The sequence below is a fragment of the Notolepis coatsorum genome (genome assembly GCF_963971535.1).
Source record: "Notolepis coatsorum genome assembly, chromosome: 14".
NCBI lineage: Eukaryota > Metazoa > Chordata > Actinopteri > Aulopiformes > Paralepididae > Notolepis > Notolepis coatsorum.
In genome coordinates, this window is record NC_140178.1 from 93,574,399 (window position 1) to 93,593,719 (window position 19,321).

At 41.4% G+C, this 19,321-nt stretch overlaps 1 protein-coding gene across 2 annotated transcripts in view; it reads left to right on the plus strand.

The window, feature by feature from the left end:
* Positions 1 to 286: 286 nt before the first annotated feature.
* Positions 287 to 19,321, plus strand: part of LOC311241026 (ubinuclein-2-like) — a 55,254-nt gene continuing 36,219 nt past the window's right edge. For both annotated transcript variants that reach the window (XM_084329690.1, XM_084329691.1), the window contains exons 1-5: positions 287 to 959; positions 1,337 to 1,378; positions 1,520 to 1,654; positions 8,194 to 8,310; positions 13,996 to 14,127. In XM_084329690.1, coding sequence (XP_084185816.1) covers positions 594 to 959; positions 1,337 to 1,378; positions 1,520 to 1,654; positions 8,194 to 8,310; positions 13,996 to 14,127 — 792 coding nt within the window. In that variant the 5' untranslated portion in view covers positions 287 to 593. The remainder of the gene's footprint in view (positions 960 to 1,336; positions 1,379 to 1,519; positions 1,655 to 8,193; positions 8,311 to 13,995; positions 14,128 to 19,321) is intronic.

Consider the following 19,321-nt stretch of genomic DNA (forward strand, 5'->3'; position numbering starts at 1 on the left):
TTTCGCTAGAATGTAAGTATTTATGTCTGGTGTTGTGTGCAGAGCTACACTTGAACTACAACTACAGTCACAACACAACAGCCCGCGTGTCTGAGGACAATCGGCCTTTTTGCACATTCGCGCTAGTCTGTGAAGTGGGCGTGTCCCGTGGGTCGTCCCGGCTCTGCGATTGGGCAAAAGACCGCTCTCTTTCTCCTCCGTTTCCGCTTTCTCTCCCCACGCGCACGCCCCGTTACTGAATAATGATAATAATGATCAAGATGGCTACTACGGATGCCTCCTTGCGGTAGCGGCGGCGGCTAACCGACAATTTCATGGAACATCCCAAACTGAAATCTCATGTTGTAGGCGACCGCGGGAGGTGCGAGGGAGACTACTGCATGGGTTATAAAACGGCTCCGTGGCAATAATAAAAGTCATTGTGTTTTGCCTTTCGGCACATAATTCCGAGGAGGCTAGCTAGCCCAAGCAGCTAGCTCGCTTTTTAGTTGTCGACCATCTCCCAGTTGGAGCCTCCGAGCCGCGCGGCGGGTGTTCGGGTCGTGTGTCCGGGCGGAGAGAGAGAGAGGGGCGTCACGGCACTCAGCATCTCAATGGCGGAGCCGCCGAGGAAAGTACCGTTCGTCACCATCTCCTCCTCCTCCTTCAGCACCTCTCCTCCGACCGCAGAGTCCAATAAGCGCCGCCGGGAAGACGAGACGACCGAAGAAGAAAGCACGTTTGGGAAAGATGGAGGTGGTGGTGGGAGTGCAGCAGTGGCCACCGGGTCGTCGGAGGGTGGCGGTGACGGCGGCGGTCTATTCGGTAATAATAACAACGTGAAAGGCGGCGAAGGCGAGCCGGCGGCGGAGGAGGAGGAGAAGCCCACGGTGCGCCTGAAGCTGTCCCTGACGGAACCGAGTGAGAGAGGATCCGCGGAGTTCAACTATGGCGAGCTGATCCAGTCAACTCTCGCTCAGGTAAAGAAAGAAAGGGCTGCATAATCAAAGGCAACATGCATGATGCGACCATCGTTTCTGGAGCAGGAGGAGCCTAAACCCCTGCTGGCATAGTTTCATGGAGGGAGGGAGGGAGGGAGAGAGGGAGGGACCAGCATTGCATTGTGTGTGAAGCTCGAGTTGTCACTGTCTGTCTGTCTGTCTAGTGGTTCAGATGGTGTCAAATTCAAGTGTGTTGTTGTTGTTGTTGGACCGCCCCGAATGGGTGATTTTGATTTGAGAAAATGAATGAAAAACGACTTATTATACATTCTATAAAGTATGATTGAAATGAGATCACCTGTAAATATTAATTTACTCAACGACTGTGTTCTTCTTACTCTGTTTTTCATATCTAGTCAGGGGGCCATGGAAGGAGAACAAAGGAAGCTGTTGAAATGGTAGCAGAGACTCACGATGATAATATAGATAAGAATATCTATTTCTAATTGTATTATGGTTCTGAGAGTGCAAGAGAAAACATTTCCAAGGTCACTGCCCCCCCCCTGGCTCATTTGTTTGCCCGCCTCCTTCTTCTACAGGTTAAGGTTAAGCCTACTTGTTCAGATGTCCCCAAAGGGCTGACGCCTGCCCTTGACCCCAACGACCCTTTTGCTGATGACGAGAAGGAGAGACGTGAAGTGGAAGTGCTAGCCAAGAAATTTGAGAGCAAATATGTAAGTGTCTGTCTCCTATTTCAATATTGTTGTTTATTGGATAACTTATAGTTTTTGTTGGGTGTACACTTTTTATGCTGCTGTTGCTGCATCTGCCAGCTGTATTTGTGTGTGGCTTATGTGGCCGCTGTGCCATGCTATGTTCAGGTGTCGTAGGTCTTTTTTACTATCCATAATGCTTGTATCACTAATGCTGCTGTTGTGACTTAACAGATTGTGTGTCGGTGTGTGTGGTTAATGGTGGCTGCGGTGCCATGCTAATGCTGTTGTGTCCAGCATTGGGTTGCATCACCAGCTATGTATATTATGTTCTCTCCCTAGCCATGGATACTATGTGGTATTATGCCCCTTGGTGTCGTAGCGTAGGGATGGGCGATTAATCGAGTTTCAATTGCGGTTTTAGCTTCCCACAATCATTTTTTTTTGTATTATTTTATTATTTTTTTAAACAAACATAAACAAACATGACAACACACGATAAGATATACAAGCATTAGTTGACAGTGCACATCCAATGAAATCACATTTTAGTTAATTGTCTTATATAGGATATACCCTTAATACCTGTTATCTAAAAACCTACACACATATGCTCTAGCTCGTACCCCCCCCAGCTTCCCACGATCATGAAAACAAGATGATTGAGATAAATCCACTATTGTGCCGCATGCCGCGTTAACTCTAATTTCGTCCTGTGTTGTAAATGCAGCGCACCCTTCCTTCACAGCGGTGAAGGAATGGACTCTAAGGGTAACTTGTAGAATATTACAGAAAGGCAGCCTTTGGTCAAGAAGAAATGTAAAAGATTCAGTGGTCGTCATATGATGTTCTCAAATCAATGAATAATCGTGATTTCAATATCAATCAAAATAATCGTGATTATGATTTTTGCCATAATCGAGCAGCCCTATCATAGAATGCGCCTTCACTGGGTGGACATTTCAACACAACTTTGTGTTTTTAAATCAGAAAAGGAGATGAACCTCCAGTGTAAGCTATGCCTGCCTGTGGTAAAAAAAAATGGTGTCTTGAAGAATGAAGCCAGATGATTGACAGGGGCTGGCGTGAGCTAGGAACGGGAAGTGTAGTTTTTTTTGAAAGCCCATCGAAAGCCCTGGGTCTTTTCTCTCAAAAGACTACACTCAAGTTAGGTTGCGCCAAGTCCATGCGTCAATAAGCCTTTTCCCGACTCGATGCGCTGAGATTTCTATAAACTCATATTTCACTAATAATACTTAAAATCATTGGTAAACAAACGTAGTGCTGAAAATATACACGTTGTCTGCTGTTTTGACAGGGTTAGCTTCTTGGCTACATTTGAAAAAGAAACGCAACATTAATTAATACGTTCTGTATTCATCTATTTATGGATAAATAGCTAGCTAACATGGGGCATGATATGAATATCGGCCCTGTACCGGGCCTGTCGGGCTTAAGAGGTTAACCCCTAATTGCTCCCAATGAGCAGGTTGGCACCTTGCATGGTTACCTACCTGAGCTGTCGGTGTGTGAATGGGTGAATGTGAGGAACAAAATTGTAAAGCGCTTTGGAAATATGGAAATATAAATAAAATTGTGGCCGATACCGATAACCGATATTAATATTGCTGTTCTGGCCGATACCGATATTTACCGATGTTGATATCTCTGTATAGAAAACACTTTTTTATGATAATCAAATAAAGAGCTATTTTCCAAAACGCATAATTTTTTTACTTTTGTAACTTATTTTCAGAAATGACTGATATTTTGAAACTATTTAAGGCCAAAACATGTAAAAAGAAAAAAAAAATATAATTTTAATTTTTTTTATTTTTATAATATCGGCCCTATCTTGATATCTGTCCGATACCGATGTGTAAAAAAACTGCCATATCGGCCGATATTATATCGGCGGCCGATATATCGTGCATCACTAGTTTCAAGACAGTAACTGGAACCACATCCCTGGATGGGTGTCAGTAAGAGATGTGTTTAATTTATCTAGTGTCTTCAGCCTGTCTGTCTTCACCATAGAGGTGCATGCCATAGAGTACCGGTATCCTGTTCCTCTCGGCAAGACACCATTTAAGTCGGATGATCTTCCACAACGTGTGTGTCAGGGCTCAGTCCAGACTAACTTATTTCACCACCGTTCTGAAATACAATTTTAACCGTCCCAAAGTGAATGTAAACCGTCCCAAAAATCTGAATGTCGTATCTTTACTTCGTTTTTTCCGTCTATAGTTGTTATTGCCATACAAACACCATTCAAATTATTAGGAAATAAATAATTGTATTTTTATTTGAAATCATTATTTATTTTAACAATAGGTACATTAGATCAACAGGTAATAACAAAACAACCAAAGCAATAACAATATTGAAACACCTTTCTTATTTTATTGTCAGAGTAATACTGTGAGAGAGTGATGAATGAGAGCGAGAGAGCGAGCATCACATCTCAGTCTCAGTTGCCTCAGTCTTTGTTTAAAAAATTTGATTTAGTCAAAAGACAAATGATTTCACAAGAATCTCTTTATGATGAATATGATATATATGAAAATGTAATATATATTGTTAGTGTCAATGATGTCTTGTAGATTATTATGGATAGTTGCAATTATTATAAAATAATTGACCGACACGGAGTTAAGAATACGAGGCGCCTCGCCGAGGTGTTTTAAACGTAGTGAAGGTCAATTATTTTTGGGGGGCAAATGCGGGCAACGACCAGGAAGGGAGGGAAGGGAATTGGCATAACGACTAAATTGGGATGGGAGAAAAATACAGAAAAAAGGGGGAGAAAAAGTAGATAAAAAAAAACTTTGAACCTCGGTTGTCGAGCCTTGTCAATATAACAGATACACCTCTAACATGGGGCGGGCTGCTTTGAGCGAATGATATACACTCACAATCAAATCAACTGCTCAACTGTTAGCTATTACTGCTGTGTAATGTTTTTTTCACACGCTACACACACAGGGCTAACGTTAGCTAGCAAGCAGCTCGCTAACTAGCAGCTGACTACGTATACAGTTCCAATAGACTAACATTACACTTCTGTGATTTAAATGTATCCTTACCTTAGACTCAGGGGTTGTACTACTAGGGTTGGATGCACTTCCCTGTTGGTCAGTCTGTCTGTTTTCCATCTTCTGCTGTGTTTAACGTTATCCTCTTCAAATAGCGCAGCATGTTTGCGAGTGCTCCCTTGACCGAGAGGATGGCCACTGGCCAGTACCGCAGGAACTTTTATTAAACATCCTGATATTTTCGCGGGTCTCGTGCAGTGGTCTCATGCAGTGTTAATTTTGTCAACGAAAATTATGACTAAATATGGTCATCAACGAAGCTTTTTCCCCTGACTAAATCTAGACTAAAACAAAAAAGTCAAAATCGAGACAAAAACTGACTAAGACTAAAATGCTCAGACCTGTAGTTGACTAAAACTGACTAAGACTAAAATGAAAAATAAATGAAGGTGACTAAATATGATAAACGAAAAAGGAGCATTTGACTAAAACTATTGGTTTGATTATGTCTTATGGTGTATATATGTGGAGCACTTCTATGCTCTATATGTATATATATATATTCTTTTTGTACAACCAGTCGTCATGTCTGCTTCACATGGGCTGTGGAAACGTTTGGTTCACTCTACTGTTTTTGTTATTTTAAGACTGGTGAGGGTCTTTAACTGTTTACATCTTTAACTCATTACGTTATGGGGGGAGTGGGGAGAGGGGCATCTACATGAATCTATGATCCCAATAGAAATTAATGTGAATTTGACTGACTGTAGCGGTACATAGAATTGCATTACAAGAGAATAAAAAGATTTTTTTTTCATTAACACTTTGAGTGCCGGGACACGTCTTTTCACATCTTTGCTGGCCATGCTAAAGGTGCCGGGGGACGCTGTACAGCGTCCTTATATCAATATTTCAAAAATCTGCGATCGGATTCATAATGTCCCTCCGCTGGCCTGAGATCCACCAGCAGGACCCACTGAGCTCTCTGGCGGTTCAGGAGCGCCATCTGGTGGCCGATCGGCGCAATCGCCAAAACAGGATGTTGAATAGAGGTTGTCATGACGACCGTAGTACTTCCGGGCGCTCGCTATGGTTCATGGGACTCTGGCTCGTCACGCTACACGGTGATCGATTGCCAATAACTCGATAAACAACATGATTTGGACGTATATACCATTATACAAGCTGGAGATGGACCGGGTAAAAATATATCCCATAATGATAAAATTTCTACTCGACGATGATCGCCCAACGGCGCGCGGAGACTGGGGTGAGTTTCAGCGTGTAACGTTACCGTCTTCGATAATAACTGATATTATCAACATTTGACCCACATTAGATGATTGGTATAACGCTGCCCACGGAATTATAAACGCCCCCTCGCCCATCCGGTCAACATCAGATGACGTGTAGTAACTTCTAGAAGTACGTCTAGTTGGAATTTTTTATATCGCGCTGATTGCCATCAAACTGTATTTCATCATCAATATAATGCATTTGGGGCTATATATCACGTTCTGGAGAAAGCTGCAGAAAGAGATGAAAACATACTTATACATTAGACCATACTTTACTATGAATATGTGAATGAAAAAGTTTAACGTTGCTACACAATGAACAATACATATAGGACTTTGAATGGGCCCTAATAATGGCAATGTAGCAATAGAATTTAAAAAGTTATAGCCCTGCAAAGAAGGGGACTTTCTCCATAGACAAATAGCGCTGGCAATCTATGGTATATCATTAATTTAACCTTAGGCAACCAAAGTGTTAACGATAACTAGACAAAAATGTCATCCGTTTTCTGCGACTAAATCTAGACTAAAACAAAAAAGACTAAATCGAGACTAAAACTGACTCAGACCTGTAGTTGACTAAAACTGACTAAACGAAAAATAAATGAAGGTGACTAAATATGATAAACGAAAAAGGAGCATTTGACACATGACTAAGACTAAAACTAAAATTAAAATAGCTGCCAAAATTAACACTGGTCTCATGCCACTGTCAACTAAGCGAGCACTCCGAAGACGCACACCGTTACACTAGGGGTGGGAATCACCAGTTTCATCACGATACGATACGATATCGATTCTTTGGACAACGATACGATATTTGCCGATATCACAAAGTCTCTCACGATACAATACGATACGATTAGATTCAGGTGCCTGCGATCGATATGAGATGATATCATATGCCCATTTAACACAATCAGTAACATTTAGATCAACAAAAAAAAGGTAATGAAAATATCATTTGACATTTGTATTTTTGAGCTCTTCCAGACATTTAAAGGAAAATCAATCTATTGTTTTTAATACAAATAGACCTCCTGTTCACTGTAAAGTGCCACGTTTTTATATATTGAGCTTTAAACTTTAAGCTACATTTTTTGGAACTCAAAACTCACAACCTCCCTCTCCCAAACCGTTCCTACAACAAGTTTTTCAAGTTTCTTTAATAGTTGTCATACAGAAGTACGAATACACAATTTGTTGATGTTGCATGATCATGTATAGGCCTACATTTATTATGTATTATATTGTTTATGTTTAAATAACATTTAAACATCAAACTCCTCTGACCTCATCTGGTCTTTCCAAAGACGCGCGCACACACACACACACAGAAAGGGAGAATGCTATGCTGTAACGTCTACACACACGGAGCTACTGCTGTTGTTCTTGGGCGGATATGAGACTCGCCACAGGATTTTCAAAATAAGAGTATCGATATGAATCGATCTTATTACATCGCATCGATCCGATTCGATTGTTGATAATTACATCGATGTATCGATCTGGATCAATGTATCGTCCCACCCCTACGTTACACCCAGTGACAGTGATATGCGCACTGACCGCCGGCGCAGACATCCAAGTAAAAAAAATAAAAATCCTCTTTGTCCCGGGGAGGATTTTTGTTCATCCCAAATACATATTTTATCGTCCCCGGGACGACAGGACAGTGTGTGTTAAGGGGTCCCCACACGGCGAGCGATTTTAGCCAGGCGACCGATTTTTTTAGCGAGCCGACCGACAGAATTGTATCGCCTCCATTGTTATGAATGAGAGAACCCACACGGCAGGAGATTTTGAAGCGACGGTCGCGCAGCTATTTCTGTCGCCTCGCTAAATATCGCCTCGATCCTATTTTTGGAGGCGACGGCACACGGTCAATGAGGAAATAACATGAGTCTCGAGCCCTGGTGTGTGTGTGGGGGAAATTAACTTTTGTTCTCATGTGTATACCGCCACCTAGAGGCTCTTGATTTAATCTGTAATGAGGTTACTGATATCCGTCACTCTACGCGGCAGTAATGCACAAAGTTCAGTATTCTAACCGCCATTGAATCTCAAATGAGGTATAAGTGTTTTATTGTAAAGCAAAGTTTTCTGGATTGACCGTATCTCTGGGGGAACGCATTAGCTGTCCTGTGTCGATGGGAACTGCCCCCTCCCCCCTCTAGCTTTTTAATCTCTTGGGTCTTCACTCTCTTTGTCTCCTTTCTGATTGCAGGGCAACGTTTCAAAGAGTGCCGTTTCGAAGAGGAAGAAAAAAGACCGGATGCAGGACCTCATCGACATCGGCTATGGCTACGACGACACAGACCCCTTCATTGACAACTCTGAGGCTGTAAGTGGTGCACGTGTCCCTCTTTCTGTCTTCCATCAATAGAACCTCTACAGTGTATCTGTATCGCCGGCTCCTCTTGCCTCTCCAGGACCTCCTGCAGCTGTAGGAAAATGAATGGGTTATTAGTTTGTTTATTATTTGTCACAATCGCTATTAGCTTTGTCTGTGGTTCATGCATGCTCTTTAGCTTGAATTAGGTATTTTTTTTATTAAAAAAAATGGCAATAAAAAAATACAAATCACTAGCCAAAAGTAACTTAGAAGTGCAGCTCCGGTCACCCATCCCCAGTGCATTCTCGTTGCAGGTACGTAGTGAAATCTGGTCATTTAGTGTTGGTAATGTGGCTCTTAAAATTAGGCTAGTTTGGCTAGGTTAGTTAAAGGCATACTGAGTAGTTCCAGTTTCAAGTTCATATTAAACTGTCAAACTAGGCATTGCGGATCAAATGACTCCAGCAATATATTAAATTTACCACTAATAATGTTGTCCGAAACATATTTTAGGTTCAGCTTTAAGCCTTTAGGGTTGGAGAGAGTGTCCACAGTTTTAAATCATTTCTATTGTAAAACCGAACTAGCCTACCACCACAATAGCACAACGTCATCTCAGTCCACATAGCAGACCACAGCCAATATTAATGACTACACTGAAATGGTGCTTGACTTTGTCTGTACTCTGGTAGAAGAAACAATCCCCTCTACCACAATTAGAGTTTACCCAAACCAAAAGCCCTGGGTAGATAAATCCGTCCGTGAGGCTCTGAAAGTGCGCACCTCAACCTATAATGCCGGGCTTGTGACAGGCAACATGAATGAACACAAGGCGGTGAGATACAACGTAAGGAGGACAGTAATAGAGGCAAAACGGCGTTACAGGCTGACTCCAGAGGTATGTGGCAGGGCCTCAGAACGATGACAGATTACAAAGGCACCTCCCTCAAGCTGAACAGTGACATCTCCTTAGCAAATGATCTCAATACCTTCTATGCGAGGTTTGAGGCTGTGAATAACAACACCAGCCTACAAACCACTGCAATGGAGGGGGGGGACTGCCGATGGAAACTCAGTGTTCAGGTTAACGGAACATGAGGTGAGGAGGACCTTTTAAAAAAGTGAATATCAGGAAGGCAGCAGGACCGGACGGCATCCCCGGCCACGTCCTAAAAGTCTGTGCCGACCAACTGGCCCCGGTATTCACTGACATATTTAACCTGTCCTTAGAACAGGCTGTCATCCCCACCTGTCTGAAAAAGTCCACCATTATCCCTGTACCCAAAAAATCTACGCCCGCTTGCCTCAACGACTACCGCCCTGTAGCTCTCACCTCCATAGCCATGAAGTGCTTTGAGAAGCTAGTGAAGGGCTACATCTGTTCCTCCCTCCCCATCAACCTGGACCCCCTGCAATTTGCATATCGCCCCAACAGGTCCACAGAGGACGCCATAGCCCATGTGCTGCACACAGCAGCATCACACCTGGACAAGAGGCAGGGAAACTATGTGAGAATGCTGTTCATCGACTACAGCTCTGCATTCAATACCATAGTCTCCTCCAAACTCATAGCCAAGCTCAGGGACCTGGGCTTGAACTATGACCTCTGCCAGTGGGTCTTGGACTTCCTGACGGGTAGACCCCAGGTGGTGAGAACAGGCAACTGCACCTCCTCATCCATCACGCTCAACATAGGGGCCCCCCAGGGCTGTGTTCTGAGTCCCCTCCTCTACTCGCTGTACATGCATGACTGTGTGGCACAGCGGAACAACAACACAATCATCAAATTTGCTGACGACACAGTAGTGGTGGGCCTGATCTCTGCCAACGATGAGGGGGCCTACCTGGAAGAGGTAAATAATCTGTCGCAGTGGTGTCTCAGGAGAACTGCCTCTCCCTGAACGTCAGCAAAACAAAAGAGATGATTGTGGACTTTAGGAGGTCTGGGGTCAGGGACTACAGCCCCCTCAGCATCGACGGGGCACCGGTTGAGAGAGTGAACAGTTTTAAGTACCTCTGAGTCCACATATCCGAGGACTTGACATGGACCACACACATTGACGGTGTTGTGAATAAGGCGTCCAATGTGTTAAGAACTTCTACTCATGCACAATAGAGAGCATCCTGACTGGCAATATCGCCTCCTGGTTTGGGAATATCACCGCACAAGACCGTAGCAGACTACAGAGAGTGGCCTGTTCAGCCGAACGCACAATTGGAGGTTGGCTTCACTCTCCAGGACATTTACAACAAGCGGTGCATGGGTAAGGCTAAGAGAATAATCAAAGACTCCAGCCACCCAAACAACTGCCTCTTTGAACTGCTGCGGTCAGGCAAGCGATACCGGAGTCTCATGGCAAGTACAGAGAGACTCAGAAGAAGCTTCTATCCTCAGGCCCTCAGAATGCTAAATGACAACACTATGTAACAACCATCAAATGCACTCACAGCACACACATCCACATGCACACACTCACTTTAAACAAACCACTCACTGCAGCACCCACTTAAACACACTTTATATTTATTGGTAAAGAATTTGCACTACAACCCATACCTCATTATACCTTACTGTAAATTGTACCTAAACTGTACCTCATCCCATTTTTGCATTGTACTGTATAGTATATTGTATTGTAACTCAGTTACTTTTCTACTCTGCATTGTACATTGTATATATTGAACACTTTTATCTACGTACTTGACTTCTATTTTATACTTACTATACTTATTTTATACTTATCTATTTTTATCTAGCACAATCTCTGGAGCAAAACAGAAAGAAGCATTTTATATAAAAGTATTCTGTACTTCTGTATGACAACTAATAAAGAAACTTGAACTTGAAACTTGAACCACACAAGGTAACATTGTTAGTGTTAACATTAGTATTTAATAGGGCTGAATATTCCTGCTGTATTGGACTGGCACATTTTAGGCTCCAATTGCTACTTACACAGCCTGATGTTTTGATTTCTGGGGTATTTTATGATTTTTTTATTTGTCTCGAACATAACAAGTTTAAAAAAAAAACCTAAAAGGTAAATAGTCAAAGATTTCCATACAGTTCAATAAGTGTTCGAGAAGGGACAGGGGGAAGTAAAAAAATTAAAAAAAATTAAAAAAACATATCAAGCCCTGCCCCTTACAATATTTTACATTATAATATAATACAAATAACAATAATATAACAAATAATGAAAAATAAATAAAGTTTTTTATATATCCAAATGAGAAAACATATATATTAGGCAGTCCCATTACTGCTCAAGCTCCTCTCTCTTATGTATCCATACGTGCTTGTTTATAGCTACCTTTAAATTGGTTGATATTATTGCTTAATTTTATACTCTCATCCAGACCATTCCAGAGTGATGCCCCACAAATTGCAATGCACATGCTTTTATTTAAAGCTAATGTCCCTCTAAAATGATAAACACTCTCTCTAGCCATGACATTTTTTTTTATGTTGCTTGGTAATTAGTTTTTTTATTGCCAGAAACATAAATTGAATTTGATTAAGTCCATGAATTTTAATGTTTGACTCTTTACAAACAGACTATTTGTGTGATCTAAATATCTACCATGATGTACTATCCATATGGATATGAAGCTCAGGATTTCACATATCATTTTCTGTGGTTATTTTCTTGAGCAAAACTTAGGGACATCATAACCAACCTGGGGTAATAATATAAGTGGAGATAATATAAGCAGTGGACTTGGTGGGGGTCAGGCTGTCTGTAGCCTATTACATTATTCTATCTGGTTATAGACTTTAGTACATTATTCTATTTGTACTAAACTATTCTATTCTATTTAGTTGTGGACTTTACTGCAGTTGTTTTGGACTGTATGTGCATAGGCTACTACAGGGAAGCATTTGAATTGCCAGGGAATACAATTAACACTTTGATCGCCATGGGTTAAATTCATAATTTACCATCCCTAGCCAGCTCTATTTGTCTATGGAGAAGTTCCCCTTCTTTGCAGGGCTATAACTTTTTAAATTCTATTGCTAAATTGACATTATTATGGCCCATTCAATGTCCTATATGTATTGTTCAGGGTGTATCAATGTTATACTTTTTCATTCACATATTCATACTAAAATACGGTCTAAAGTATAAGTATGTTTTTATCGTTTTCTGCAGCTTTCTCCAGAACTTGATTTATAGCCCCAAATGCACTATATTGATGATCAAATACAGTTTGGTAGCGATCGGTGCCTGATGAAAAATTTCAACTGGAGGTACTTCTAGAAGTTACTACGTATCATCTGATATTGACCGGATGGGCGGAGGGTCGTTTATAATTCCGTGGGCAACGTTATACCATTCATCTAGTGTGGGTCATATGATCATCAGATCAGTTAGTATAGAATACGCTAGAAAATAACGCTGGATCTGGGTGGCTACGTGGCGTAGTGGGCAAGGCACTCGCCACGAAATCTGGAGACGCTGGGCTCAGCTGTTCGTCGTGGACTTGTGCTATGTATGACTTAGTCCACATTGCAGCCGGCTTGTGGGAGGCAAGAAACAGCGTTCGTGACAGGCGAGGGTTGAATTGGATGATACGAAATTGGGATGGGAGAAAATATAGAAAATGGGAGAAAAAAGTGGATTAAAAAAAAGAAAATAACGCTGGATCTTACCATATCTTCCTCGCGCCGTTGGACGATCAGCGTGGAGTAGACAGTTTTCGATTATGGGATGTTGATCCTGATGAACCATTTCCAGGTTGTATAATACTATATACGTCCAAATAACGTTGTTTATTGAGTTAGGGCGAGCGATTGATTATCCAGTGTGTTGAGATGGAGTCCGGCTACCGATCGCGAGTGCCCGGACGGATTATGGATGAGCACTTCCTGTTTGGCGCGCCCCTCACTCTTGGCCGATCTGCCGATCGGCCACCAGATGGCGCTCTTGAACCGTTAGACAGTTGAGTGGAGCTCACCAGTACGTCTCATGTCTCCGGAGGAGAAATATGATTTCGATCACAGATTTTTGAATTATTGATATCAAAGACGAGTTACGGCATCTTCGGCAGAATGAGCATGGCGAGGAATGACGTCTAAACACGTCATCGGCGATTAAAGTGTTAATGACAATAATTATATACACATATGCTTGTGATTTTGCTATATGTTTCAATAGTTATGGTTTCCATGGTAACAGTACTGGTACAGTATGCAGTACATGATCATGCTTTTTCATGGCTTGTAAATCGGCCATTGGTAGCCTGATGTTGGTTTGGTTGAGGGACAGGGTTTTTGTAATTTGGCTCTTTCAATGTGTGGAGTGGTGTTGAAATCTCATACATTTACATATGGTAATTTTCATGAAATAACATTTTACACAGAAAAGCTAAAGACCGTGGAAGTTGAGTACTTTTGGGTGATGTATCACATTCATTCTGATTTGGATTACCTTACGACAGCAAATGTCACGAACTGTCCCAAGAAATTTAAAAACAGACTTATTTGATTCTTAATCTGAAGGGTTCAGTTATCGGTTATGAATTGCAGATTCAGTGACATAATTTAAAACCATCAAATGATCACCTATAATGTTCCTGGAAAGCATCAGTGCTGTACTTGTTATTCCATTCTTATTGTTGCGTCAACACGTCCACTCTCACACCTCCGTCTCCCCGACCCTAGTGCCCACTCTCTTGTCCCTCTCCCCCCAGTATGACGAGCTGGTGCCGGCCTCTCTCACCACCAAGCACGGAGGCTTCTACATCAACACGGGGACCCTGCAGTTCAGAGCCGCCTCGGACTCCGAGGGGGAGGAAGGGGCAATGGAGAACAACCACTTCAAGGTGAAGCTGATTTTCCGTGAATGCACACACAATGGAGAAATGAAGCTCCTAAAAGGTGCACCGGACTATACCGTTTGGGGGGAGACATTTGCTTTCATTTTGCAGAGCCTGCTGTGGTTAGCTTTTATTAAACGTATTACTATATATATATATATACTACTGTATTACTATACATGAAATTCTTACGCCTAGAAGATACATAGTATAATGAACAGTGTTTGTAAACCCTGCCATATTAAACAACTGTGAAACAGTAACTATTCAGCTTCCTAGCTTCACACTGTGTTCCCAGGGACCCGGTTTTCCTCTGAGGAGAGTCTGCTTATTCGGTTATGAACTTATTCCATTTAATTTCTTAACTTCAAATCTCTCTTCCAAAACCACACGTTCTGTCCATCTACATCTATTTCTGATTATCTTCTGTTTTTTTTTTTATCCACTTTTTCTCCCATTTTCTATATTTTCTCCCATCCCAATTTCGTAACATCCAATTCAACCCTCCCCTGTCACGAACGCTGTTTCTTGCCTCCCACAAGCCGGCTGCAATGTGGACTAAGTCATACATAGCACAAGTCCCCTCCGGTACTTGAGGTAACAGCAGTCGCATCTTTTCACCTGCGCAGCTCGATCTCTCAGTGGCGAGGAGTAACGTGCGGGAGGCTCACGCTGCCCCCGACACTTCCTGATTCTACTGCGCAGGCGCACCAACCGACCTGTAGGAGTCGCTGTCCACAACGCCTGATCCCCACCCATCAGTTTCCCACCCCCTAATACGGCCAATGTGTATTAGTACGGACGACCAGCTAAACTGAAAGCAAATGTGGAGCGCTGGGCTCGAACAGGCAAGCCCAGCGTCTCCAGATTTCGTGGCGAGCGCCTTGCCCACTACGCCACGTAGCCGCCCTCTGATTATCTTCTGTTGAGGAGTTTGCTGGACAGTGCTGATGATGACAGGAAGTTCTTAAAATTTACAGATTCATCACTGACCGTTTGGCTGGTCGCTATGAGGACATGTTATCTTAGCAATGCAATCAATATCCCCTGTATGAAAGGTGCTATACAAATAAAGTTATTAATATCTGAAATAATTGTATATACAAAAAAATATATATATATATATATTAGGGCTGTCCCCGACTAAGGATTTGGATGATCGACTAGGATTGGCCAAAATTTGCCGTTAGTCGACTATTGGTCCAAAAAAAAATGATAATATTTTTAAAATTTTATTTTATTTTTATTTTTTTAAATTTTGTATCATTCCATTTGTGCTGTGGGGGGTGCTTAATGTCTGAAGGAGTCGACTGAAGGCTTCTTGTCCTCTGCAAAAGCATGCAATTGGTCCACTGATGGATACATCTTGATATTTATCTAGTCTAGTGTGTTCATTAGATGGGTGAAATCCTCTTTCAGTGCCTCTGTGCCTGTTTTCGTAGGCAGTTAGCCTCTGGTATGCGTGCCATTAGCGTTAGCCACGCTTCTAGGCCTCTTTTCTTTTGGAAAGAATGATAAAAAAATAAAAATAAACAAATAAATTTTTTACAATTTTTTTTATATTCGACTAAGAGGCCAGTAGACTACGGCTCCTTTCGACCGATTAGTCGACTAATCGATTAATAGGGGTCAGCCCTAATATATATATATATATAAATAAAAACAAACCTTCTAGTTCTTACTGTCTTTTACTATTATGTACTTCTATTTACTATGTACTATGCTACTATCCCTATGCTACTACCTACTATGCTAATATGTCTATACTACTATGCACCACTTACCCTTGGCTGCTAGAGGTGTACCCCTCCTGCTGACTTGTACACCATTTGTAAGTCACTTTGGATAAAAATGTAAATGTAATTTACAAGTTGAGGCCATGTATGCGCATTCATTCACACACATACACCCTAGGGATGCCCTGATTGATCGGCCAGCGATCGGTATCGGCCGATATTCAGTATAAATTGGGGAATCCTGATAATGCTTTCGAAAACCAATCGATGACGCGAAAAACATGAGCTAATTCTCAGCGGAGTTGGTGTCATTGTCGCATGTTAACACATTCCCGGCCATTCACGTATATATATACGTGATTGGGAGCCAATCACGTATATATACGCTTTTAACTGGTTTTTTCTTTTATTCGATTTTAATATCCTATTCAATGTCACAGAGCTGTATTTTGGCCGAAAAGACATATTGGGACTCGGAAAGTGCAGTACCGGCCAGGTCCCGGTATTTGCGCTGTCTCGAGAATGCAGTTTCCCCTGTTGCACACTTGGTGTAAAAAAAATTTCATAGCCATTCCCCTGATCAGCGTATGTTGTTGTAATAACGAATGCCGTTATTGGTAATCAATAGGGATGGGTACCGAATTAGGTACTTTTAAAGGTACCTACCGAATCACGTCGGTACTACCGAGTACCGTTTCCCGTGAGATCCGTCGGTGCCAGATTTCGGTAGTTAAAAAAAGAAAAAAGATTTCTTCTTTTTTTTATGTCAACGTTCACACGCACAATATACGCTTACCTAGGATTTTGCTTGATTCAACAACAAAGCAGTCGGGGCAATGGCAAGCCGAAAACGGTTGAAAGTGTGGTTATTTGAAGTTTGGATTTTTCCCCCTCAACTGCGGTAGGTAGATTACATTTTTAGAGACTAAAGTACCGAAAAAAGGTACCATTGGGTACCGGTATCGATTCACAGGTAGTTCAAGTTCAAGTTTCAAGTTTCTTTAATAGTTGTCATACAGAAGTACAGAATACTTTTATACAAAATGCTTCTTACTGTTACGCTCCAGAGACTGTGCTAGACAAGATAAGTATGAAATAAAATAGTATAGCATGTAAATTAGAAGTAAAAAAGAGGTCACAGTGTTCAGTATAGACATATGTACAATGTTCGATGCAGAATAGAAGTAACTGAGTTACCATATAATATACTATGCAGTGTACTAATATACAAAGCAGAAATGGGATGAGGTACAATTTATGTACAATTTACAGTAAGGTGTACGAGTTGTAGTGCAAATCCTTTATCAATAAATATAAAGTGTGTTTAGGTGATCTAAAGTGTGGAGAGTGGGTGCTGCAGTTTGTTTAAAGTGAGTGTGTGGATGTGTGTGCTGTAGGGCTCTCTTAAATACTTCGAAGCTTCGTTCGATGGCACAAGCTTCGAACATTAAAAAAAAATCGAAGTTTAAAAAATAAAATAAAAAAAATATTAATTTCTTCAATTCCTTTTTTCAATTTTTTTTTTTTTTTTTTTTTACTTCCGTGTGTGTGTGTGTGTGTGCATGGGGCCGCGTGTTGCTTTTTAACAGCGGAGCAGTGCATGAATGTGACAATTTGACCATGTGACCGCGGCAACGCGGGAGAGCGGCAGTGCGGAAATAGGCAAACTCTAACCTTAACCAGCTCCTTAACAGCGCCTAAACTTAACCGTTCTAACCTTAACCAACTCCGAAACAATGCCTAACCTTAACCTTAACCTTAACCATGCCTAACCTTAACCTTAATATAGATAGAGTTGTATCCTTCCTGATGACCTGTCGTACAGAACTTGTAAGTCGCTTTGGATAAAAGCGTCAGCTAAATGACTAAATGTAAATGTGAATGTAAATGCCTTGTAGAATTCCACACATAAGAAAGAAAGATACTGGGATGAATAAACAAAATAGGAAATAAAATGTAGAAATGCATGCAATACATAAATAAATATGAATCTCCATTATATGAAATAGAACATTTAGATAAGGTGCTACTGAGATGTTTTGGTGAGTTCTTTGTTTTTTTGTGGAAGTAGCCCTTCTTAAAAATGCATGAACATTCACTGATAATTGGTCTGTAGTGGAGTCTACAAGGTCTACATTGCCGGACCTTGTAGACTGACATAATTCTGTGCATAGTTTAGTCTACACAGGCCAGGGTTAGAAATTAACATTTTTTTTCAAGGGCTTTTTTTGCCCCCCTTAATTGATTTTCGGGGGCTTTTTTTTGTATTTCGGGGGCACTGAATCTTTATGATAAACGGTAGGGGTGGGACGGTTCACAAAATAGACGGTTCGGTTCGTATCACGGTTTTGGGGTCACGGTTTTCAGTTTGGTTCGATATACGTAAATTTTTATAAAAAAAAATGTAACACTCAAATCTAAACATGCTTCTCATTTATTAAAAAAAAATAAAAAAGTTTACAGTGTTTACAGCCGTAAATAATGTTTGGCACACAAAGACCGAACTGACTGAAAAATATAGGCTACATTTGTAGTATTAACTTAGTGCAAACAAACAATATGCTCAGCCAGCACTAGACTTTCCTTTCTTTAATATAAACACAAAAAAACAATGTCAACCATGTTTAAATTCCCTGATTGTCAGTTCTTAATGGAAAGATTAGTGTTCTGCTTGAAATTATTATGTATCCGTCTACATTTATTTAGACTAACATTATTTAAATATTGAGTGCAACTGTGGTGGATTACGTAATTCGGTGAGTTGGAACTATCTATGTGTTGGCGCCGGGTCCCCACGGACATTTTAGTGTCACGCACCTTCAGCTCAGGCAATGTTATTATCAGCTCCGGTAGCTCCGGTAACGTTAGGAGGTGATGGCATGCAGTGGGAAAGCGGCAATGGTCCCGGTTGGAGTTAGTAAAACACAGTTGTATGTTAGCCTTCTTGGATGTTGAATAAACGCCTATCATTGTCTTTAAACACCCCGCCTCTCAGACTCCCATTTCCTCCTCTGCTAGCTAGTAGCTACGGTAACATTTCGTTGACTGTATTACCTCGCGGGCTGATTCTATAGTTAAAACGTGCGTTGTGTTGTACAAACTCCTAACGCTATGGCAAGATGTGTCTAGGCCTATGTAATGTTAATGGCTATGTTTTTAAAGTCGTAATGAAGATTGATTTATATTGTGCGTGCCATTTGTACACAAACTGACTAGCACCTGGCTCAGCTGCAGTGCTCACCTCTGCCAAATGATTTTCTTTTTATTTGCGCGTCATCTGAACCGTACGATACACACACGCGCCATTACCGGATAAATATATATATATAATTAGTAAACTGTCGGGGGCATTTTGTGCCCCCCTTAACTGATTTTCGAGGGCATTTTGTCCATTTTCAAGGGCATTATGCCCCAAGCCCCCGTTAATTTCGAACCCTGACACAGGCCATATTTCAAATAATCAA